The 22,859-nt window shown below is 46.7% G+C and overlaps 1 protein-coding gene across 1 annotated transcript; it reads right to left on the bottom strand.

Moving 5' to 3' along the window:
* Positions 1-6,126: 6,126 nt before the first annotated feature.
* On the bottom strand, positions 6,127-8,198 carry LOC123129455 (uncharacterized). Its single transcript, XM_044549614.1, has 7 exons — positions 7,994-8,198; positions 7,418-7,910; positions 7,140-7,333; positions 6,875-7,066; positions 6,662-6,799; positions 6,457-6,569; positions 6,127-6,304 (listed from the first exon to the last, which is right to left on the bottom strand). Exons 1-7 carry the CDS (start codon positions 8,051-8,053, stop codon positions 6,127-6,129), a joined length of 1,368 nt encoding a protein of 455 aa, XP_044405549.1. The 5' UTR covers positions 8,054-8,198.
* Between the last annotated feature and the right edge of the window lie 14,661 nt (positions 8,199-22,859).

Below are 22,859 nucleotides of genomic sequence, written 5' to 3'. Positions count from 1 at the left end.
GTCGGCATATCTCAAAGTAGGCCGACGGCAGCCGTAGGCATAGGTTTGGCCGTCGGCGTATGCCCGTTTTCCGGTAGTGTATTCTATTCCCAGAATAATTTGGTATTCTGTTCTGGGAATAATACTAGTGGATGAAGGTGGCTTCTAGATACATAAAGAGTAAACAAGCGCTCACCTTGATCTCTACTCATCTCATGGCTGAGGATCCTCCATCTCTACTCAACATGGCCCTGTGTGCATCCCTGCGGATATATTTAGAACGCTGATGTGGAAGTAAAAAATCTTTGCTTCCACGTACGCTACCAAAAATAAGGCCCTGTGTGCGGAAGTATGGCCGACTTCAGATGAAAAGAGCCATCTTGCAGCAGTTTTGGAAGCAATACACACATATTAAGTCCTATATGCCAAATTGAAAAGTACAATGCGACTTAAGAGCAAAAGGAACATGAGCTGCTCATTCAGCTTCAGGAGAGTCTCGGGAAGATATAATTCCAGTTAACATAAATTAGCAGAAACATAATATCTGAATGGAAATAAAAGCTTCAAGGCCCTCAAACATTAATACTGATGCACAGGTTATGCAACATTCTTCTTTGGAATATCATTGGTTCCATGAATTATGTGTAAAACATCAGGACCTAAAGATGTACCATAAACCCAGGAAATTTCAACCCTACAAATTTCCAAAGATCTATATTATACATAGCATTTAAAAAAAAATCAAGAACCGTCAGGAGAACTTCATTTGTTCGGAGAAGAGTTTAATTGTACAGATGGGCCCTCCAATTAGGAATGGTGGGGGCTCCACTCCCTTGCAAAGTACAGAAGACAGATCACTCAATACTTGTGACGCTACTAGGTAGGACTGTGATTTGTTGCTTGGCGGTCGTTCATGGGTGAGTAAAAGTAAAACGACCACCTCATCTATGAAAATATGCCTATTGTGTTCTTTCCATACATTAAACCACACGCATAGCTAGCATTCAATAAGCCACACGAGTCCTAACTCACAAGGCCAGAATTATGAAGTTTTCAGTTCCCACTTCAAAATCGGGTCAGCATAATATTGAGCAAGACCCATATACCTAACAAGATTGAGATTGGCTCCGATGAACTAGTTTTTTCACCTTTTGTGCAACGTAGCTACATATATAATTTGGAGAAGGACTTCGGTACAACCCCCCCCCCCCCCCCCAATAAACGTATAAGGGGTAGTATTGTCCATACTAAATTACACGTACACTATACCCGCCGTCCGTCGTAGGGCCGGCCGCCCGTGTACGTCGCGCCCCGTACTCCCGCGCGTCGTACGCGTGCGGTTCGGTAGTGCGATCGGGAAAGGAAAAAAAAAGTACGCCCCACCCCGAGACCCCAACTCCACGTACGAAACCCTAGCGGCATGAACGCCGCCGTGGTCCACCGCCGTCACGACGTCGGGCGGCGTCCGTAGTCACCCACGCGCCGTGAAACCGACACCTCATCCCCGCCTAGGAAACCCTAGCGTCATCAACGCCGCCGTGGTCCACCGCCGTCACGACGTCGACCCCGACGTGCCCGTCTAGTCGCGAGCACCGACGGCGTCCGTAGTGACCACAGCGCTCGCTCGCCGTTCTGTCCTGGTACGCGCCCTCCACAACGTCGGTGGCAGCAACGCATCGGCGTCGACCCCAGGCGAGGACCCCTCGACGGCGCAGAGTAGGTTAGGATGGCTCTTTTTGTTCTTTTTTTGATGATTTTGATTTGTCCATTGCATTTTTGTGCATTTTTGTAATGCAAAATGATTCCCTACTTAGTTAAATAAGAGAGGAGAGTAGTGACTTCTTAATGACCTCATAATGATTTTGTATGTTCAAATTTGTATGCATGCCACATAGTCATGTCACTGTTGACGAATTTACTGTATTCGCGATGATTTTTTGTGGAATGTTGGCATTGATCTCACACCTTATTTGTATGTGCATAGATGGAGCAAGTAACCGGATACGCCAGTGATGATTCCGGTAGCGATAATGGATCCTCGTCATTGAATGCGAACCAACCTCCCGGAGACAACTATATGAGTCAGGATGAATCGTACAGTGGTAATGTAAGTACCTTGAACGTTGACAAAAATATATTGAACAAAAACTAGTTATTTGACACTAACATGTCCTTTTAAATTTGTACAGGTACATGGCAATGCTGACGATGAGGAATATGATATAGATGAACAATTTTATGCAGATAGTGTGAGCCAGGTATGTTGAAAAAATTGTAGAGAAATGATTGACATTAAAATTGTATGACCACTTATGTTACTTTATATGTGCACAGATAAATGCTAATGGTGACAATGAGCGTAATAATATAGATGATGACAATGCCTGAGAGCGAGGTCCATGCATCTCGTAGTGTGAGCGGTAGTCAAGTAAGTTCTTTACATTTATTTTGGTTAGTAAGAATATAAGAAGAGATTGACATGCAAGGTTATATGTCATATTTTGCAGGGAGGTGTTGATGGTCCTAGCGGGAATGATGAGCACATCGATGATGATCAGTTTGACCTTGACATGTGCTATGATGAATATCAGCAAGAGTCACTTGATAGGCATTGGGCAGTGATGGTAAAGACATTCAGGTCATTAGACGAGGTTTACACGTTCTACAACAAGCACGCGAGAGAACGTGGGTTCAGTATCAGGAAGGACTCGCTAAAATTTTCGAAGGATCGCGCAAGGACTCCGCGCTTGAGGAGGTATCTCTGTTCCGCCGCAGGAAAACGACAGGCCAAGTTCTGTACCATGGAAGGCCGGACCCGCAGGCTTAGACCGGAGAGTCGATTCTTATGCGAAGCCCATTTGACAGTTAAGCTTGATAAAAAGCTCAATCTTTGGTATGTCAGCAGTTTCTCCGATGATCACAGCCACACTCTTGCACGACCGGACGAAGTCCCTTTCCTCCGATCTCATAATCAGATGAAAGCATTTGAGAGAGCTGAGATCTTAGCTATGTCTGGAGCTGGGATAAGAAAACATATCATTTTTGACAACATCGTTAGCAGGTATGGGTCGTATGCAAAGTCACCATTTCAGAGGACAAAGTTGTACAACATGTGCTATAGGGAGAAGATGAAATTGCTTGCACAAGGTGATGCTGATACTGCCGTAGGAATCATGTTGACTAGAAAGGACAGAGATCCAGACTTCTTCTTTGAGCACACGGTTGACGCTGAAGGCAGGCTCCAAAACCTCTTCTGGTGTGATTCGCAGTCACGCCGGGATTATCTAGACTATGGTGATGTTGTTGTCTTCGATAGCACATACAAGATGAACAGGTATGGAATGCCGTTCATCCCTTTTGTGGGTCTGAACAACCACCGTTGCACTACTGTATTCGCCTGCGCCATTGTTTCAGACGAGACTGAGGCTACATATGTCTGGTTGCTTAACACGTTCTTGAAAGCTAACTGTCAGAAGAGGCCCAAATCAGTTATTACAGATGGAGATGCAGCGATGATAAGGGCTATTAGGAAGGTGCTTTCTGACGTGTGGCATCGTCTATGTTCATGGCATATTGAAAAGAATATGCAGAAACACCTCAACCACAAGTCATTGAAGGAGTTTAGGGCATTATTGTACTATGCCACTACACATAAGGTTTTTGAGGAGAGATGGGCCGCGTTTGTGCGCAAATGGCAGACGGAGAAAATAAAAACATGGCTCCATAGGATGTACAGGAAGAGGACGCTTTGGGCTGCATCATATTTGTCTGGTGGGTTTTTCCTTGGTATGCGCAGTAATCAGAGGAGTGAGAGTCTGAACTCCAGCCTGCACCTTCATCTTGACTATGGTATGACGATTGTTGACATGATTGTACACTACGAGAATTGTATTGTTCGCCTCCGTGAGAATGAAGCTTATGATGACTACACGGCCTCACAGACTCTTCCAGTAACAGTGACTGAGTGTCAGGCCATTGAGTCGTATGCTGCGAAAGCATTCACGCAGGCAAACTTTTATATGTTGCAACAAGATATGAAGAAGGTACAGGAGCTTGAGGTAATTGATAGACTGACAGGGACCGATAGTCAGAGATTTGTGGTTGCGTGGAAGAATAACAGGGATCACAGATTTAATGTGGACTATACGCCAGGTAACTCGGCAGAAACTATAAAGTGCAGTTGCCGAAGTATGACTCGCAAAGGGCTTCCTTGCAAGCATATTATTCATGTTTTGAATGCACTGAACTTACCTGTGATACCCAAGTGTTGTGTCCTGCGAAGATTCTCAAAAAAAGCACGAGCTGGACTGCCAGTGAAGCGCACCAGCGATTTGTTTGCGTGGGGTTGGTCGAGTGGTGAGGACAGAGCTAGATATAGTGAGTTGACCATCAAATCTTCAGAAGCCTGTCATGTCGCATGCAGTAATCCTTTCTTATTCGACAAGTTGATGGCAGCTCTGGATGATATTATAGTGAATAAGGATATTCAGGGAAATGAAGATGATATTCAGCGAAGCTTCGTGAACAGTAATCCATTTGAGCCTAACCGAGATCATATTCTGGTTCGTGATCCAGTAAAGGTTTCCACCAAGGGCGCACCTAAGCAGAACAGTAGAGGTCACGGTAAGGGTGGCCCAGATGTGACAAAAAATGAGAGGCCTAAAGCATTTGACGAGAAATCTGGACGAAAATGTAGCATATGCAGCGGCTCAGGTCATAACAGGAGCACATGCAGCAAAAATGAAGAGTATGTCTATTATTTGTTTATGTCAGTTTTGTTGTTTCATTAACGGTGCATTGATTCTCATATTTTTTGTATGCAGCAACTGGGCTTGAAGACTCAAGTGTAGACGATGCGAGTGTTTTACCTCTTCCATTTATATGAAGAACATTTGTAAAATTTATGTTCGTGTTGAGTATTTTATGTGTGAAACATGATTATTGCGTACGGACCGTTGTCATTTCAGACTTGTTATTTTGTGTCAACTACAATAAAATTACTGTGGCGACAATTGTTATGTTGAGACAACATTGTTGTTGATATAAATATTCACTATTCATTGTTTATTTTATGAATTCTGCATGTATTTACTACAGTCCCGTCGGCTGTCAAATATATCAAAATAGAAGAAGCACTCTGTGAACTGTTGTTGAAAAAAAAAATAAAAAAAATGCCCGCCCGTCTCCACAGCGTGACTTAGTAAGCCCGTTGTTATCAAGCCCAACGGGACCCTACAACAAGGGTTTCGGAGCACGCCGTGGAAACCAGGCCCAACAGGGCAGCATCAACGCGGCACATCGACGGGGTAGTAATCAGAGGAGTTCAATACAACGACGGGAGCTGAGTATATAAACTAGTCGGCATCGCCTTCGGCCGTCGAGGTGGGACTAAACTTGTGTCGGTTTCACTGGCGCGGCGTCTCAGCGGTGGTAACTGGGCCGGCCCACGGCGCGTCGAGCCGTCGAGAAGACCGCGCCGTCAATAGCCTTTTTGGGCCAGCCCACGTCGCGTCGAGCAGTCGAGAAGACCGCGCCGTCCAGTGCCTTTTTGGGCCGGCCCACGTCGCGTCTGGCTGTGTCCAGGTCGCCCCGCGGCCGACGCAAGTTTAGTCCCACCTCGCCGGCCGAAGGGGACGACGACCTGCTTATATACTCAGCTCCCGTCGTTGCATTGAACTCCTCTGATTACTACCCCGTCGATGTGCCGCGTCGATTCTGCCTTGTTGGGCCTGGTTTCCACGGCGTGCTCCGAAACGCCTGTTGTAGTCGCCCGTTGGGCTTGATAACGACGGGCTTACTAAGAAACGCCGTGGAGACGGGCGGGCATTTTTTTTATGTAAAATAATTTTTAAGTAAAACGCAGTGTGCTGTCATAGTTTAGTGCACAAAAATTTAACGACGACATGATTACATATAACTATTCGGCAACAAAAAAAACATGTAAACAAAATAAATCATTATATAATATTTATGAAACGAAATATCATATGGACAGAAAAAACATTTGGAAAAGTGCCGAGTCTATTACATATAACTATTCAGAAGCAGAGTGTATTACATAAAATTTATAAGCAAGTGCGCAAAGCGTTTGGAAAATAAAGTCCTCCAGTACCACCCAATCACATGCAAAACTCCTCCGTGCCGCATCTATTTCTTCTTCTTTGATATCCGAATAACTTTGTTTTTCACTTCATCAAGCTTGTTTCTTTCCGAAAATATAAGTTGCGCAATCATTAACTCTCTTGAATCATCAATTGAGGTCTGAAAAAAAATGATGTTAGCACAGCGTTCATTGTACATCGTAGTCCAAACATGACTTGCGTACCTGTGAAAATAAGCCTGTCCATTTGTCACCATCCCAATTTTGAAAGCATCGAAGGAGAAATAGTCCACACGAATTCCTAGTGCATACAATTTAAGAAGATTAAATATCTACTGTACATACAAGACCAACATTCTGTCGAAGTAAAAACTCACCCATCATGTTGTTTTGGCATGTCATACGTTTGAATAGGCCACTTGGAAACATCCGGATAATTCACAATTCCGGTTGCATTTGCTTCTTGGATATCTTCTGCTAGTTGTTTTCTCTAAAGATATAATAAACATGGTGGAAAGCATGTCATTCAGTGTACTAAAGAAAACGAATGTTACCAAATGCACATTTGCAAGTTAAACCTACCAGGTCCTCAACGAGTTCTCTAGTAACAGTGTCAAGTTTTCCGGTCATCAACGAGTCAAGAACCCGAAACTCTCTTTTTCCGCTATGCATGACGACAGTAATCCAGTGATTATTTTGCTTGTTTAGAGGAATGTAAGTCTGCATCACAAGGACCATAAAACACAATCATCACATAATATCGTATGTATGTACCGTGTTAACAATCAAACTTACCTTTGATTTTTTGAAATACTCGTCCTCACATCTGTTCACGGGTCCATTACTATGCGACTCTGCTTCATAATCATTACCGGCGGTCTTCTTTCCGGGTCTAACGTGAAGCAACCAATGTATCCTCCAAGTTGTTAACATGAAACGATCATCATTAACTTTGTCGACCAAAAATGATGAGTATGCATCAATTACCTATAAATAATGTGTTAGATTTAACAATGGTATTTTCGAATGAATTGTAAAACAATATATGAAATTAACTTACGTCGCCACTTAGCCACTCATGGTTAATAATCTGACAAGCTCTCCTCACAGTGAGACCTTCTTCCATGCCATCATTGAAAATTTCTGTTTTGGCATGTTTTTGTAAATGCTCATGCGCACGCACGTACTTGATGGACGCTTTCACCACATCATACTCATCACCAGATTTGTTAACATCACCATTTTGGAACAATTCTGTAACGCACCACTCAAATACTTACAAACGCAAATACATAAATAATTGTTACGCAATAACAATTAGAAACACAGAAAACTTACTTCCTTTGGCAGAACGTTTTGCACGTTTGTTTGGTTTAGGGACCACATAAGGAGACTTGACATGTTGTGATCCTCTGCGCTTGCGCCTGCCAGTAACCTCCTCCACTTCCTCTTGTACTCCTTGAGAACCAACCGACGCATGCGATGCGATTTCGTCCGTCTCTAAAGATGTGGCAGCTTTTTCATCTGATACTTCTGGTACTTGGACAGGATCATCCATATCACCCTTGAAACTATCCCAGTACTCAGGTGTGCAGTAAAAAGGTGTGTTTTCACGAGAAGTTACATCAACGCCGTTATCATCCTTTTGCAAATTCATTTTGGAAGGTGTGCGGAACCGGTCTGAATCATCTTTTTGATATACAAACTCTTTTTGCGGACGTCCAACATCGTTTGAAGACTCATTAATGCCTCCGTACAGATTCTCTTCGTCCTCTTCCAGGTTACTGGGTTTGTAGGAGACGCCGGTTTTGTTCAGTTTCTCAATCATCCTCTGCAAGAAAACATTTCATCTTAGTTCTTCAATTCAGTGATGGACATTAAAGAGACGTGCTCAAGTGTTACCTGTGCGCATAACTCTGGCAAACGAAGCATTTCCTTCCGAAGCTCATTCATCTCACTCAAAATCCGGTCCATAGTAGGCTTCTGGCTCGAAGCCTCCGAGGTACTGCCCTCTTTCCTCGTTCCAGTAACGTTAGATTTTTTGCTACTAGCTTTCTTGGTTTTTTGAGCTTCTTCTTCCGCAATTTTTTTCAACCTATACTCCTCTGTAATGTTGTCATCGATCTACAAGTGCAACAAGACAATTATACATAAAAACCATATGCACACTTTACTTTATTTCATAAATGTAAAAAAATGATTACTAGGATTACCATCCCAACACCACGACCATATTCGTAGTCGTATTTGTCTCTTCTCACAGCCATATCTTCCGTCCAGTTCCTCATCAGCGGGCTCAACAATGCCAACGGATCATATTTTGGACCGGTGATTGGTTGCACCTTCTCCCAGTATAGGTACTGCAAAACACATAAACTAATTAAATTACATGTTCTTCCGTGCCATTTTATAACAAAAGTGTTGAAATTAATAAATAGAACGTACTTGCAAAAGGGCGAGGTTCCCCTGGGGCCACTGCCTAACATGGCCGTCCTGCAGAAGCTTACCAATCTCCGATAAACAGAATCGTGAAGTGAATGCATTCCAGTTGAACTTCCTTATCAACTTAATATTTTTCACTAAGGCATAGTACTTTTTCGGAACGTATTCATGAGACACTGGTGCAATTATAGTTCCTAAGAGAACTAGAAATGTCATCCGAATAAAGTCATCATCAGTGCTCTTATCCTTCACAATCTTTTCTATGAGATCATCAATCATGATCTTACCATTTTTCTTGCTAACAAAACTAACTGGTATTTTTTTGGTTGCTTTTTCTCCTTCAGTACTAAGAAACCCAAAACATCCACTCCATTGTTTTTCCAACCAAATATGGAGTACACATCATCAGGCCTTAATGAAATAAGACCTTTACATCCAGCAGTACTTCCAGAACTCTCTTGAACCATGAATTTTTTGCTACTCGGATTGTAACTTTGGAGTAAAAAGTGAAGCAAAAAATCACGCATCCTTATCGATGGTATTCTAAACATGCCCTGCATATCCGTTTCATAAAACCTGATTTTCTGACTTGGTGACAGTTTGTCAACTAGGCTAACCCACTTTTGAACAGAACATGGAATCACACCGTCGATATTCATACTGCATCAAATAGATTTCTGTCACATACCATCATACTGTTATGAGCCTCGTTGTATAAAAGAACTGGAAAAAAAACTTACACGACGGCGACGATGGGAGAGGCAGCGGCGGCGTATAGTGGCGACGGGTGAGGGGACGCAAGCCGGCGCGGGCGCACCGACGGAGTTTGTACGGTGGGGCAACGGGCGGCATATGGTGGCAGCACGTGCAGATCGCGGCGGCGGCGAGACGGGGTGACGTAGAAGGAAATTTTGCATGCACGTCGGCTAACGACGTCGCCCGAGCGCTGATTGCGGCGTCGTTTGTTAGTGGGACGGCCCCATGCACGCATGCGCGTCGGTTAGCGAGACGGCCGGCGTTTTTTTTTGCAGGGCCTCATTTTTTTTACTAAATGAAATAGGCATATTTTTTTTAACTGTATCAAAAAAATTTATCTTAACCAATTTTTTAAACTTAATCAAATATGCTCTTTTTTTAACTTAGCCAAACGTGCCCAATTTTTTTCCACGTGCTACTGTGGCCTAGCATGGCACGCACGCAAAAAATTATCCCGTTTCGAGTCCGTATGCATTTTCTACCATTTTCCAGGCAGAAAACCCAGAAAATACTGCCCGGACGTGACGCAACGTGCGTTCGTTGTCGGATTTTGTTCATTTTGGCCGTGGGGTGCCCGGGTGGGGCCCCACACGCGCTCCCAGAAGTTGGGTGCAATCCGTCAAACCGCTCAGGTACTTGCTGTGGAAGGGGGTGGTTTCGGTATGGCCGGAGGGGACCCTCGGTCACACCTCTCCGCTTCGCATCCGCCAAGCGTGCCCAATTTTTTTCCACGTGCTACTGTGGCCTAGCATGGCACGCACGCAAAAAATTATCCCGTTTCGAGTCCGTATGCATTTTCTACCATTTTCCAGGCAGAAAACCCAGAAAATACTGCCCGGACGTGACGCAACGTGCGTTCGTTGTCGGATTTCGTTCATTTTGGCCGTGGGGTGCCCGGGTGGGGCCCCACACGCGCTCCCAGAAGTTGGGTGCAATCCGTCAAACCGCTCAGGTACTTGCTGTGGAAGGGGGTGGTTTCGGTATGGCCGGAGGGGACCCTCGGTCACACCTCTCCGCTTCGCATCCGCCAAACGTGCCCAATTTTTTTCCACGTGCTACTGTGGCCTAGCAGGGCACGCACGCAAAAAATTATCCCGTTTCGAGTCCGTATGCATTTTCTACCATTTTCCAGGCAGAAAACCCAGAAAATACTGCCCGGACGTGACGCAACGTGCGTTCGTTGTCGGATTTCGTTCATTTTGGCCGTGGGGTGCCCGGGTGGGGCCCCACACGCGCTCCCAGAAGTTGGGTGCAATCCGTCAAACCGCTCAGGTACTTGCTGTGGAAGGGGGTGGTTTCGGTATGGCCGGAGGGGACCCTCGGTCACACCTCTCCGCTTCGCATCCGCCAAACGTGCCCAATTTTTTTCCACGTGCTACTGTGGCCTAGCAGGGCACGCACGCAAAAAATTATCCCGTTTCGAGTCCGTATGCATTTTCTACCATTTTCCAGGCAGAAAACCCAGAAAATACTGCCCGGACGTGACGCAACGTGCGTTCGTTGTCGGATTTCGTTCATTTTGGCCGTGGGGTGCCCGGGTGGGGCCCCACACGCGCTCCCAGAAGTTGGGTGCAATCCGTCAAACCGCTCAGGTACTTGCTGTGGAAGGGGGTGGTTTCGGTATGGCCGGAGGGGACCCTCGGTCACACCTCTCCGCTTCGCATCCGCCAAACGTGCCCAATTTTTTTCCACGTGCTACTGTGGCCTAGCAGGGCACGCACGCAAAAAATTATCCCGTTTCGAGTCCGTATGCATTTTCTACCATTTTCCAGGCAGAAAACCCAGAAAATACTGCCCGGACGTGACGCAACGTGCGTTCGTTGTCGGATTTCGTTCATTTTGGCCGTGGGGTGCCCGGGTGGGGCCCCACACGCGCTCCCAGAAGTTGGGTGCAATCCGTCAAACCGCTCAGGTACTTGCTGTGGAAGGGGGTGGTTTCGGTATGGCCGGAGGGGACCCTCGGTCACACCTCTCCGCTTCGCATCCGCCAAACGTGCCCAATTTTTTTCCACGTGCTACTGTGGCCTAGCAGGGCACGCACGCAAAAAATTATCCCGTTTCGAGTCCGTATGCATTTTCTACCATTTTCCAGGCAGAAAACCCAGAAAATACTGCCCGGACGTGACGCAACGTGCGTTCGTTGTCGGATTTCGTTCATTTTGGCCGTGGGGTGCCCGGGTGGGGCCCCACACGCGCTCCCAGAAGTTGGGTGCAATCCGTCAAACCGCTCAGGTACTTGCTGTGGAAGGGGGTGGTTTCGGTATGGCCAGAGGGGACCCTCGGTCACACCTCTCCGCTTCGCATCCGCCAAACGTGCCCAATTTTTTTCCACGTGCTACTGTGGCCTAGCAGGGCACGCACGCAAAAAATTATCCCGTTTCGAGTCCGTATGCATTTTCTACCATTTTCCAGGCAGAAAACCCAGAAAATACTGCCCGGACGTGACGCAACGTGCGTTCGTTGTCGGATTTTCGTTGGCCACACGCGCTCCCAGAAGTTGGGTGCAATCCGTCAAACCGCTCAGGTACTTGCTGTGGAAGGGGGTGGTTTCGGTATGGCCGGAGGGGACCCTCGGTCACACCTCTCCGCTTCGCATCCGCCAAACGTGCCCAATTTTTTTCCACGTGCTACTGTGGCCTAGCAGGGCACGCACGCAAAAAATTATCCCGTTTCGAGTCTGTATGCATTTTCTACCATTTTCCAGGCAGAAAACCCAGAAAATACTGCCCGGACGTGACACAACGTGCGTTCGTTGTCGGATTTCATTCATTTTGGCCGTGGGGGGCCCGGGTGGGGCCCCACACGCGCTCCCAGAAGTTGGGTGCAATCCGTCAAACCGCTCAGGTACTTGCTGTGGAAGGGGTGGTTTCGGTATGGCCGGAGGGGACCCTCGGTCACACCTCTCCGCTTCGCATCCGCCAAACGTGCCCAATTAACGCTTCAGAAAATGTTAATGAATTCAAAAATTCTCGGATTCATAAATATTACTGAATTATAAATATTCTCTGGTTCATAAATTTAAATAATTTAAAAACATTTCGGAAAATGTAAATGAATTTAAAAATTCTTGTATTCATTCATATATTTTAATGAATTTAAAACTATTTCAAAAATGTTAATGAATTCAAAAATTCTCGGATTCATAAATATTAATGAATTATAAATTTTCTCTGGTTCATAAATTTAAATAATTTAAAAATATTTCGGAAAATGTAAATGAATTTAAAAATTCTTGTACTCATTCATATATGTTAATGAATTTAAAAATATTCTCTGATTCATAAATGTTAATGAATTTAATAATATTTCAGAAAATGTTAATGAATTAAAAATTAAAATATCTCAACTTTCACAGAATAATTTTTTTCAGATAATATTTTTTATTTTATGTGTTTCCGATAATTGCATACCTTATTCTGTGCTATGTATATTCGATGCAAATTTTTTAAATATATTACAAACATTTTTATGCATTTTGAGGAAAATTTTCAATTTTTCTCAAAATAAGCGTTCAATATTTAGCTAATTTTTTGAACAAACTTTGAAGACAAATTTCAAACTAGATTGAACATAAATATATTTTACATAGTCCATTCAACATTACCGAAACCAGACGAGTTTTTTCGAACATAAGCGATACATAGTTCATACTTAGAACATTTAAAAAAAATAACTACTCCTCGTCGTCGCTACCCAACAGATCGATGACCTCCCCGACGTCACCGCCGTCACCCCCGCCCTCGTCGTCGTCGTCGCTGTCCTGGGCCAGCCGCTCCCAGTCGATGACGTCGTCGTCCGACGACTCCGCGCTCCCCGCCTGCGGGACCACTGGCGGAATCGCCGCCGCCGCCTGGATCGCTGCCGCCTGCTCGGCGGCCTCCCTTGCAGCCGCCGCCGCCTCTGCAGCCGCCGCTGCAGCCGCCGACGCGCGTAGGGCGACGAGGTAACCCGGCGTATCGTCGGGATCACCGTCCTCCCGAAGAACTAACTGCTCCGGCGGCAGTTCCACCTCCGGCGGGGCGGGGGGATCGGCGGGCGCCGGCGCAGGTGCGGGAGGAGCCCGACGGCCGCGCGCTGCTGGACGGGGGCGCGGGACAAGAAGGCGGCGACGGTCGCCGACGAGGTCAGGCGTGACGCCGGACTCCGCCAGCCGGTACGCGCCGATGACGGCGGCGTACTCTTTGCCGTCCCAGAACGCGTGACGGCCGGCGATGTTGTTGCGGCCGCCGGTCCGCTTCTCCTCGGCGGTGGCGCCGGGCCCGCGCGTCGGGTAGCCGTCCTTGTCGAGCTTCCAGTCGTGCGGAAGACGGCAACCCGGCGGCACGAGGAGCCCAAACCGGTGCAGCTCCTCCGTCTCCGGCGTACTCAGGCTCGACGGCCACGCGCTGGGTCCGTCGTCGCCGCCGGTGCCGGAGCTGCTGCCGCGGTGGAACGACATGTCGCCGGCGGGATTTTGGGAGGTGGAGACGGGAGAGGAGCGGTCTTTGCGTCGTCGGGCGGGGAGCGGTGTTTGCGGCGACGGGCGGACGGGGGGTGAGATTTATAGGCAGACGGCGGGGCAGCGGGCGGTCGGGTCGTCGGGCTATCAATGCGACGGCAGTCGAGGGCGGCGGCGCAGCAAACGAGGGACGGGGCGGCGGGGCGGCAGGCGAGGGACGGACGGGACGGGGCGGCGGGCGGCAGACGAGGCGACGGGACGGGGCGGCGGGCGTCGGGCCGTCGGGCTATCAATGCGACGGCAGTCGAGGGCGGCGGCGCGGCAGACGAGGGGACGGGGCGGCAGGCGAGGGGACGGACGGGACGGGGCGGCGGGCCGCAGTTCACGCGCCACGACGCGCTTTCAGCGGGCGACGCGTGGTTTGACCACCGACGCGCTTGACCACCGACGCGGTAAAAAAACATACGTCGCCACAGTAAAAAGAAAATGCGTAGACGTACGTACGTCGACGGGCCGCGCGGGTACGTCGCGGGGCCGGGACTGGGGGAGGGGCAGGGGCAAAGACCATCCTACCCTTTTTTAAGTTTTCAGGCGAAGGGGTATAGGACGATCTGGACCGTTGATGTTTTCAGGGGGGTTGTACCGAAGAAGAAGTCTATAATTTGACAGATCACACGAGATTGTAATCAAAGAATAAGATTAGCTTGAATAGGATCAAAGTCAAACAGTTGCACCAGAGAAACTCAAACGCAAGGTCTGGTTTACCTCATAAGACCGGAACGGGAAAATCCAGCCAACCTGAGCGGGTTTTAACTTTTTAAGTCCTGAGTGACTTGCAAAACTGATGGGCACTAGTTGCGGGATAGAAATGTGACTGAAAACTTGCTTGTTTTACCTTATTACATATAGTATTACTTTCCCGCGGACATATGTTTGTCTAGTCTCTACTCTTGTTCTTCAAAGGTGTTAGCTAAAACTATGAACTGATCTAGGTTATCATAGATTGGTTGGGTACTCCAAAACAGTAGATGGATAAAATGCATTTCCTGAAATTGTTCGATATTTTATTGTGCAGGCACATGGCAGGCAATGCTGATCAATACAGAAACAAACCATGCAACCTTTCCTGATTTGACAAGTTCTCCCTGTAGCATGAACCGTTAACTTTTCACATTGCAAATTGGGACGGCAAAGCACCATAATTCATAAAAACAGAAGGGATAAGCTTGTCATTTACGACTTTACATGAGAGAGACACCAACAGTATAGCACTACTATGACAGTAGGCTTACCGCTTTGTAGTTCATAGACTTGGTTTCAACAACGATGGTGGGAAGCCAAAGTAGGAGTGAATTCGATTGGGACGATCAAAGTTTGCTAACCTAGAGACCTTCTTAAGTTCTGAAGTCTTGGCATCCAGAGAGAGAAAAACAACAGTATCCTTGGGCGACTTCCGATATGCGTTATCCTGAGCTACTTCATCACCTTGAAGGAATAAGAATCCCTCGGTTGCGCCCACAATGGAATAGAGATATCGGCGAGGCAAGGCTATAACATTTTTCAGCTGCCACTCGTTGGAAGATTCGCCGCTGTTTTGTTGAGTGGTATGACAGAGATAAAACAAGGCATGAACGTTATCACGGACGGGAGTGAGCATCTCAAGGGCTCCTGCTGTACCATCAACAATGGTAGGGCTACATACGTTCTCGCCAGGCTTATTTATAAGCTGCAAATGATAGCCGGTGAGGATGTTGACAGTGGAAAACTCCATTATGCGTGTGTCCAGCACGAGCAGGTTGTCCCTCCAAAGATTTTTCCAGTAGAAGCAGCCATGCAAATAGTTGAAACGGGACAATCCATTCCAAGCCGGCTCAACTGTGCCCAAAGTGCTGTGCTCCAGCTGGGAGAAGCAGCCACACACCATTGTCCGGTGATGCAAGAGAAGACAAAGGCGACGAGCTTGCTTTTGTAGCGCTTTGCGCAGATCACCTTGAACAAGGTCTCATCCTCATCCTCCCGGTGGGAGCGAGCATTGTCCCGAATTCAACGAGGCTCTCTTGCTGGACGGTGCTTTCCTCAGGTATGGGTGGCAGCAGCACGTATGTCCGTGACAAGGGGTCGCACACCGAAAGGTAGATTGCATTGGTTTTAGCTAGGGAGAAGCACGCGAGGAGGACGCGGCCGTCGCGGACGTCGCGGGGATGCCAGGGGGTGAGCCGCCAACCATTATTGGGGACGGGGACGAAGGAGTAGGAGAAATCTGCGGCATCGGCGAGGGCGCGGGCGAGCGGGGCGGAGGGGTGAGGCGCTTGGGCGGGGTGGAAGCCACGTACGTCATCCACGAACCCAAGGAGCGGCGGCGAGCGGCGTTTGCGGAAACGGCGGAGGAAGGCAGGGGCGGAGCCAGGATTTAGACATGGGGGGCCAGACCGACGATAAAGCCAGTTTTTTTTGCCTCACAAACTACCTAATAGTTTTACATCCGAGTATCATTCATCTTTCTCGGATGTCCCCGAAGGGACTAGTATCATTCATTTTAACTTTGCATAGACACACACAACCTTTTGTGGCTGAAGCAGACTAGACAAAATTGATAATCAAACTACTCGGAAATATGGCATGAAATGCTACATGTCATATGTACAAATAAGAAAAATCACTGTATAACCGAATAATAGGTTTGAGTGGAAAATCATCACTGGTTCTATTATGTAACTTTGTTGTTGTATTGAAAAAAAGGTCAATGTTACATGAATACATACATAGAGAATCGAACCCAACCTGTACTCGTCCCCTCTACTGCTAGGTCGAGGTAGAACGGCTGGTCGTGGTTGGAAGGTGCATGATTTCGAACGATTGCCTGTGCTCGAGCGCGACACATCACAAATCACACATCTGATGTATAACAAATTAATGATACAAGATGAGAATTCAGAGAAGTAGACAGTGCTGGATTAACCTTGGCTAGATCATTGGCTGCAGGACAAATAATTGGCGAGTGAATTAGCTTGACTTTACGAATCAGGTCATGAGAAGGGAGAGCCAAGGCGGGCGGCGGCGAGGGCGCAGGACGGCAACAACGCAACGCTAATCAACACACGCGCTAATCATCATCGGGAATAATGCCCAGCGCCCAGGAGACTTTTAACGAAGGCCGATCAACAAATATGGCCTTGTCATGGGCTTGTAAACGATTGCTAGTGGGCTTTTACATTGGCCCTTTTTTCCTTTCTTCATAAATCACGTTGAGTTAGGGGGGGCCAATTACTTCTGTACTTGAATCATATCGCTAATTATCTACGGCCTACTCGATGTTTGCTCGATCGATAGGGGGGGCCAGGCTGTTGGAAATATGCCCTAGAGGCAATAATAAAAGGATTATTATTATATTTCCTTGTTCATGATAATTGTCTTTATTCATGCTATAATTGTGTTATCCGGAAATCGTAATACATGTGTGAATAATAGACATCAACATGTCCCTAGTAAGCCTCTAGTTGACTAGCTCGTTGATCAACAGATAGTCATGGTTTTCTGACTATGGACATTGGATGTCATTGATAACGAGATCACATCATTAGGAGAATGATGTGATGGACAAGACCCAATCCTAAACATAGCACAAAATCGTATAGTTCGTTTGCTAGAGTTTTCCAATGTCAAGTATCCTTTCCTTAGACCATGAGATCGTGTAACTCCCGGATACCGTAGGAGTGCTTTGGGTGTGCCAAACGTCACAAGTAACTGGGTGACTACAAAGGTATACTACGGGTATCTCCGAAAGTGTCTGTTGGGTTGACACGGATCAAGACTGGGATTTGTCACTCCGTATGACGGAGAGGTATCACTGGGCCCACTCGGTAATGCATCATCATAATGAGCTCAAAGTGACCAAGTGTCTGGTCACGGGATGATGCATTACGGTACGAGTAAAGTGACTTGCCGGTAACGAGATTGAACGAGGTATTGGGATACCGACGATCGAATCTCGGGCAAGTAACATACCGATTGACAAAGGGAATTGTATACGGGGTTGCTTGAATCCTCGACATCGTGGTTCATCCGATGAGATCATCGAGGAGCATGTGGGAGCCAACATGGGTATCCAGATCCCGCTGTTGGTTATTGACCGGAGAGCGATCTCGGTCATGTCTACATGTCTCCCGAACCCGTAGGGTCTACACACTTAAGGTTCGGCGACGCTAGGGTTATAGGGATATGTATATGCAGTAACCCGAATGTTGTTCGGAGTCCCGGATGAGATCCCGGACGTCACGAGGAGTTCCGGAATGGTTCGGAGGTAAAGAATTATATATAGGAAGTGCTATTTCGGCCATCGGGACAAGTTTCGGGGTCACCGGTATTGTACCGGGACCACCGGAAGGGTCCCGGGGGTCCACCGGGTGGGTCCACCTGCCCCGGGGGGCCACATGGGCTGTAGGGGGTGCGCCTTGGCCTACATGGGCCAAGGGCACCAGCCCCAAGAGGCCCATGCGCCTAGGGTTTCCAAAGGGGAAGAGTCCCACAAGTGGAAGGCACCCCCTAGGTGCCTTGGGGGGGGGGGAGGGAAACCTCCCTTGGCCGCCGCCCCCTAGGAGATTGGATCTCCTAGGGCCGGCGCCCCCCCTAGGCCCTCCTATATATAGTGGGGGAAGGAGGGCTTTTTAATCCATGCCTTTGGTTGCCTCCTTCTCCCTCTCCAACACCTCCTCCTCCTCCATAGCGCTTGGCGAAGCCCTGACGGAGTACTGCAGCTCCATCACCACCACGCTGTCGTGCTGTTGCTGGAGCCATCTTCCTCAACCTCTCCTTCCCTCTTGTTGGATCAAGAAGAAGGAGACATTACGCTGACCGTACGTGTGTTGAACGCGGAGGTGCCGTCCGTTCAGTGCTAGGATCTCCGGTGATTTGGATCACGTCGTGTTCGACTACCTCATCCCCGTTCTTTGAACGCTTCCGCTCGCGATCTACAAAGGTATGTAGATGCATCCTATCACTCGTTGCTAGATGAACTCATAGATGGATCTTGGTGAAACCGTAGGAAATTTTTTGTTTTCTGCAACGTTCCCCAACAGTGGCATCATGAGCTAGGTCTATGCGTAGTTCTCTTGCACGAGTAGAACACAATTTGTTGTGGGCGTTGATGTTGTCAACTTTCTTGCCGCTACTAGTCTTATCTTGCTTCAACGGTATTGTGGGATGAAGCGGCCCGGACCAACCTTACACGTACGCTTACGTGAGACCGGTTCCACCGACTAACATGCACTAGTTGCATAAGGTGGCTGGCGGGTGTCTGTCTCTCCCACTTTAGTTGGAGTGGATTCGATGAAAAGGGTCCTTATGAAGGGTAAATAGAAGTTGACAAATCACGTTGTGGCTTTCACGTAGGTAAGAAAACGTTCTTGCTAGAACCCTACTTCAGCCACGTAAAACTTGCAACAACAATTAGAGGACGTCTAACTTGTTTTTGCAGCAAGTGCTTTGTGATATGATATGGCCAAAGTTGTGATGAATGATGAATGATCTATATGTGATGTATGAGATGTTCATGCTATTGTAATAGGAATCACGACTTGCATGTCGATGAGTATGACAACCGGCAGGAGCCATAGGAGTTGTCTATATTTTTTGTATGACCTGGGTGTCATTGAGAAACGCCATGTAAATTACTTTACTTTATTGCTAAACGCGTTAGCCATAGTAGTAGAAGTAATAGTTGGCGAGCAACTTCATGGAGACACAATGATGGAGATCATGATGATGGAGATCATGGTGTCATGCCGGTGACAAGATGATCATGGAGCCCCAAGATGGAGATCAAAGGAGCTATGTCATATTGGCCATATCATGTCACTATTATTATTTGATTGCATTTGATGTTTATCATGTTTTGCATCTTGTTTACTTAGAACGACGGTAGTAAATAAGATGATCCCTCATAATAATTTCAAGAAAGTGTTCCCCCTAACTGTGCACCGTTGCGACAGTTCGTTGTTTCAATGCACCACGTGATGATCGGGTGGTTGATTCAAACGTTCATATACAACAGGTGTAAGACAGATTTACACATGCAAACACTTAGGTTGACTTGACGAGCCTAGCATGTGTATAGACATGGCCTCGGAACACAGAAGACCGAAAGGTCGAGCATGAGTCGTATAGAAGATACGATCAACATGAAGATGTTCACCGACATTGACTAGTCCGTCTCACGTGATGATCGGACACGGCCTAGTCGACTCGGATCATGTTAGACTTAGATGACTAGCAGAGGGATGTCTATCTAAGTGGGAGTTCATTGAATAATTTGATTAGATGAACTTAATTATCATGAACTTAGTCTAAAATCTTTACAATATGTCTTATAGATCAAATGGCCAACGTAGTCCTCAACTTCAATGCGTTCCTAGAGAAAACCAAGCTGAAAGACGATGGCAGCAACTACACGGACTGGTTCCGGAACCTGAGGATCATCCTCATAGCTGCCAAGAAAGATTATGTCCTACAAGCACCGCTGGTTGACGCACCTGTTCTCCCTGCAGAACAAGACGTTATGAACGCTTGGCAGGCACGTACCGATGACTACTCCCTCGTTCAGTGCGGCATGCTTTACATCTTAGAGCCGGAGCTCCAAAAGCGTTTTGAGAGACATGGAGCATATGAGATGTTCGAAGAGCTGAAAATGGTTTTCCAAGCTCATGCCCGGGTCGAGAGATATGAAGTCTCCGACAAATTCTTCAGCTGTAAGATGGAGGAAAATAGTTCTGTCAGTGAGCACATACTCACTATGTCTGGGTTACATAACCGCTTGACTCAGCTGGGAGTTAATCTACCGGATGATGCGGTCATTGACAGAATCCTCCAGTCGCTTCCACCAAGCTACAAGAGCTTTGTGATGAACTTCAATATGCAGGGGATGGAAAAGACCATTCCTGAGGTATTTTCAATGCTGAAATCAGCAGAGGTAGAAGTCAAGAAGGAACATCAAGTGTTGATGGTGAATAAAACCACTAAGTTCAAAAAGGGAAAGGGTAAGAAGAACTTCAAGAAGGACGGCAAGGGAGTTGCCGCGCCCGGCAAGCAAGCTGCCGGGAAGAAGCCAAAGAATGGACCCAAGTCTGAGACTGAATGCTTTTATTGCAAGGAAAGTGGTCACTGGGAGCGGAACTGCCCCAAATACTTAGCGGACAAGAAGGCCGGCAAAACGAAAGGTATATGTGATATACATGTAATTGATTTGTACCTTACCAGTACTCATAGTAGCTCCTGGGTATTTGATACCGGTGCAGTTGCTCACATTTGTAACTCAAAACAGGAGCTACGGAATAAGCGGAGACTGGCAAAGGACGAGGTGACGATGCGCGTCGGGAATGGTTCCAAGGTCAATGTGATCGCCGTCGGCACGCTACCTCTACATTTACCTTCGGGATTAGTTTTAAACCTTAATAATTGTTATTTAGTGCCAGCTTTGAGCATGAACATTGTATCAGGATCTCGTTTAATTCGAGATGGCTACTCATTTAAATCTGATAATAATGGTTGTTCTATTTATATGAGAGATATGTTTTATGGTCATGCTCCAATGGTGAATGGTTTATTCTTAATGAATCTCGAGCGTAATGCTACACATGTTCATAGTGTGAGTACCAAAAGATGTAAGATTGGTAATGATAGTCCCACATACTTGTGGCACTGCCGCCTTGGTCACATAGGTGTCAAACGCATGAAGAAGCTCCATGCATATGGACTTTTAGAGTCTCTTGATTATGAATCATTTGACACATGCGAACCATGCCTCATGGGTAAAATGACCAAGACTCCGTTCTCAGGAACAATGGAGTGAGCAACCAACTTATTGGAAATCATACATACAGATGTGTGCGGTCTAATGAGTGTTGAGGCTCGCGGTGGCTATCGTTATGTTCTCACCCTCACTGATGACTTGAGTAGATATGGGTATGTCTACTTAATAAAATACAAGTCTGAGACCTTTGAAAAGTTCAAGGAATTTCAGAGTGAGGTTAGAATCAACGTGACAGGAAAATCAAGTTCCTGCGATCAGATCGTGGAGGAGAATACTTTAGTCACGAGTTTGGCACACACTTGAGAAAATATGGAATAGTTTCACAACTAACGCCGCCTAGAACACCTCAGCGTAATGGTGTGTCCGAACGTTGTAATCGCACTCTATTAGATATGGTGCGATCTATGATGTCTCTTGCCGATTTACCACTATCTTTTTGGGGGTATGCTTTAGAGACTGCCGCATTCACTTTAAATAGGGCTCCGTCGAAATCCGTTGAGACGACACCGTATGAATTATGGTTTGGGAAGAAACCTAAGCTGTCGTTTCTAAAAGTTTGGGGATGTGATGCTTATGTCAAGAAACTTCAACCTGAAAAGCTCGAACCCAAGTCGGAAAAATGCGTCTTCATAGGATACCCTAAAGAAACTATTGGGTATACCTTCTACCTCAGATCCAAAGGCAAGATCTTTGTTGCCAAGAATGGATCATTTCTAGAGAAATAGTTTCTCTCGAAAGAAGTAAGTGGGAGGAAAGTAGAACTTGATGAAGTATTACCTCTTGAACCGGAAAATGGCACAACTCAAGAAAATGTTCCTGAGGTGCCTGCACCGACTAGAGAGGAAGTTAATGATGATGATCAAGATACTTCTGATCAAGCTCCTACTGAAATTCGAAGGTCCACAAGGACACGTTCCGCACCAGAGTGGTACGGCAACCCTGTCTTGGAAATAATGTTGTTAGACAACGGTGAACCTTCGAACTATGAAGAAGCGATGGTGGGCCTAGATTCCAACAAATGGCTAGAAGCCATGAAATCGGAGATAGGATCCATGTATGAAAACGAAGTATGGACTTTGACTGACTTGCCCGTTGAGCGGCGAGCCATAGAAAATAAATGGATCTTTAAGAAGAAGACAGACGCGGATGGTAATGTGACCATCTATAAAGCTCGGCTTGTCGCTAAGGGTTATCGACAAGTTCAAGGGGTTGACTACGATGAGACTTTCTCACCGGTAGCAAAGCTGAAGTCCGTCCGAATCATGTTAGCGATTGCCGCATTCTATGATTATGAAATATGGCAGATGGACGTCAAAACGGTATTCCTTAATGGTTTCCTT

Source organism: Triticum aestivum, chromosome 6A (assembly GCF_018294505.1).
Source record: "Triticum aestivum cultivar Chinese Spring chromosome 6A, IWGSC CS RefSeq v2.1, whole genome shotgun sequence".
Classification (NCBI taxonomy): Eukaryota; Viridiplantae; Streptophyta; class Magnoliopsida; order Poales; family Poaceae; genus Triticum; species Triticum aestivum.
The sequence above is the reverse complement of the archived record's forward strand: the minus strand, read 5'-3'. Positions and strand labels throughout refer to the sequence as shown.

Excerpts from the sequence above, each read along its gene's own strand:
- LOC123129455 (XM_044549614.1), bottom strand. The coding sequence starts at position 8,053 with ATGGACCGGATTTTGAGTGAGATGAATGAGCTTCGGAAGGAAATGCTT. Across the intron at positions 6,570-6,661 it reads GAGAACTCGTTGAGGACCTG|AGAAAACAACTAGCAGAAGA; the intron begins GTAGGTTTAACT and ends TTATATCTTTAG. Across the intron at positions 6,305-6,456 it reads ATGCCAAAACAACATGATGG|GTACGCAAGTCATGTTTGGA; the intron begins GTGAGTTTTTAC and ends TTATTTTCACAG.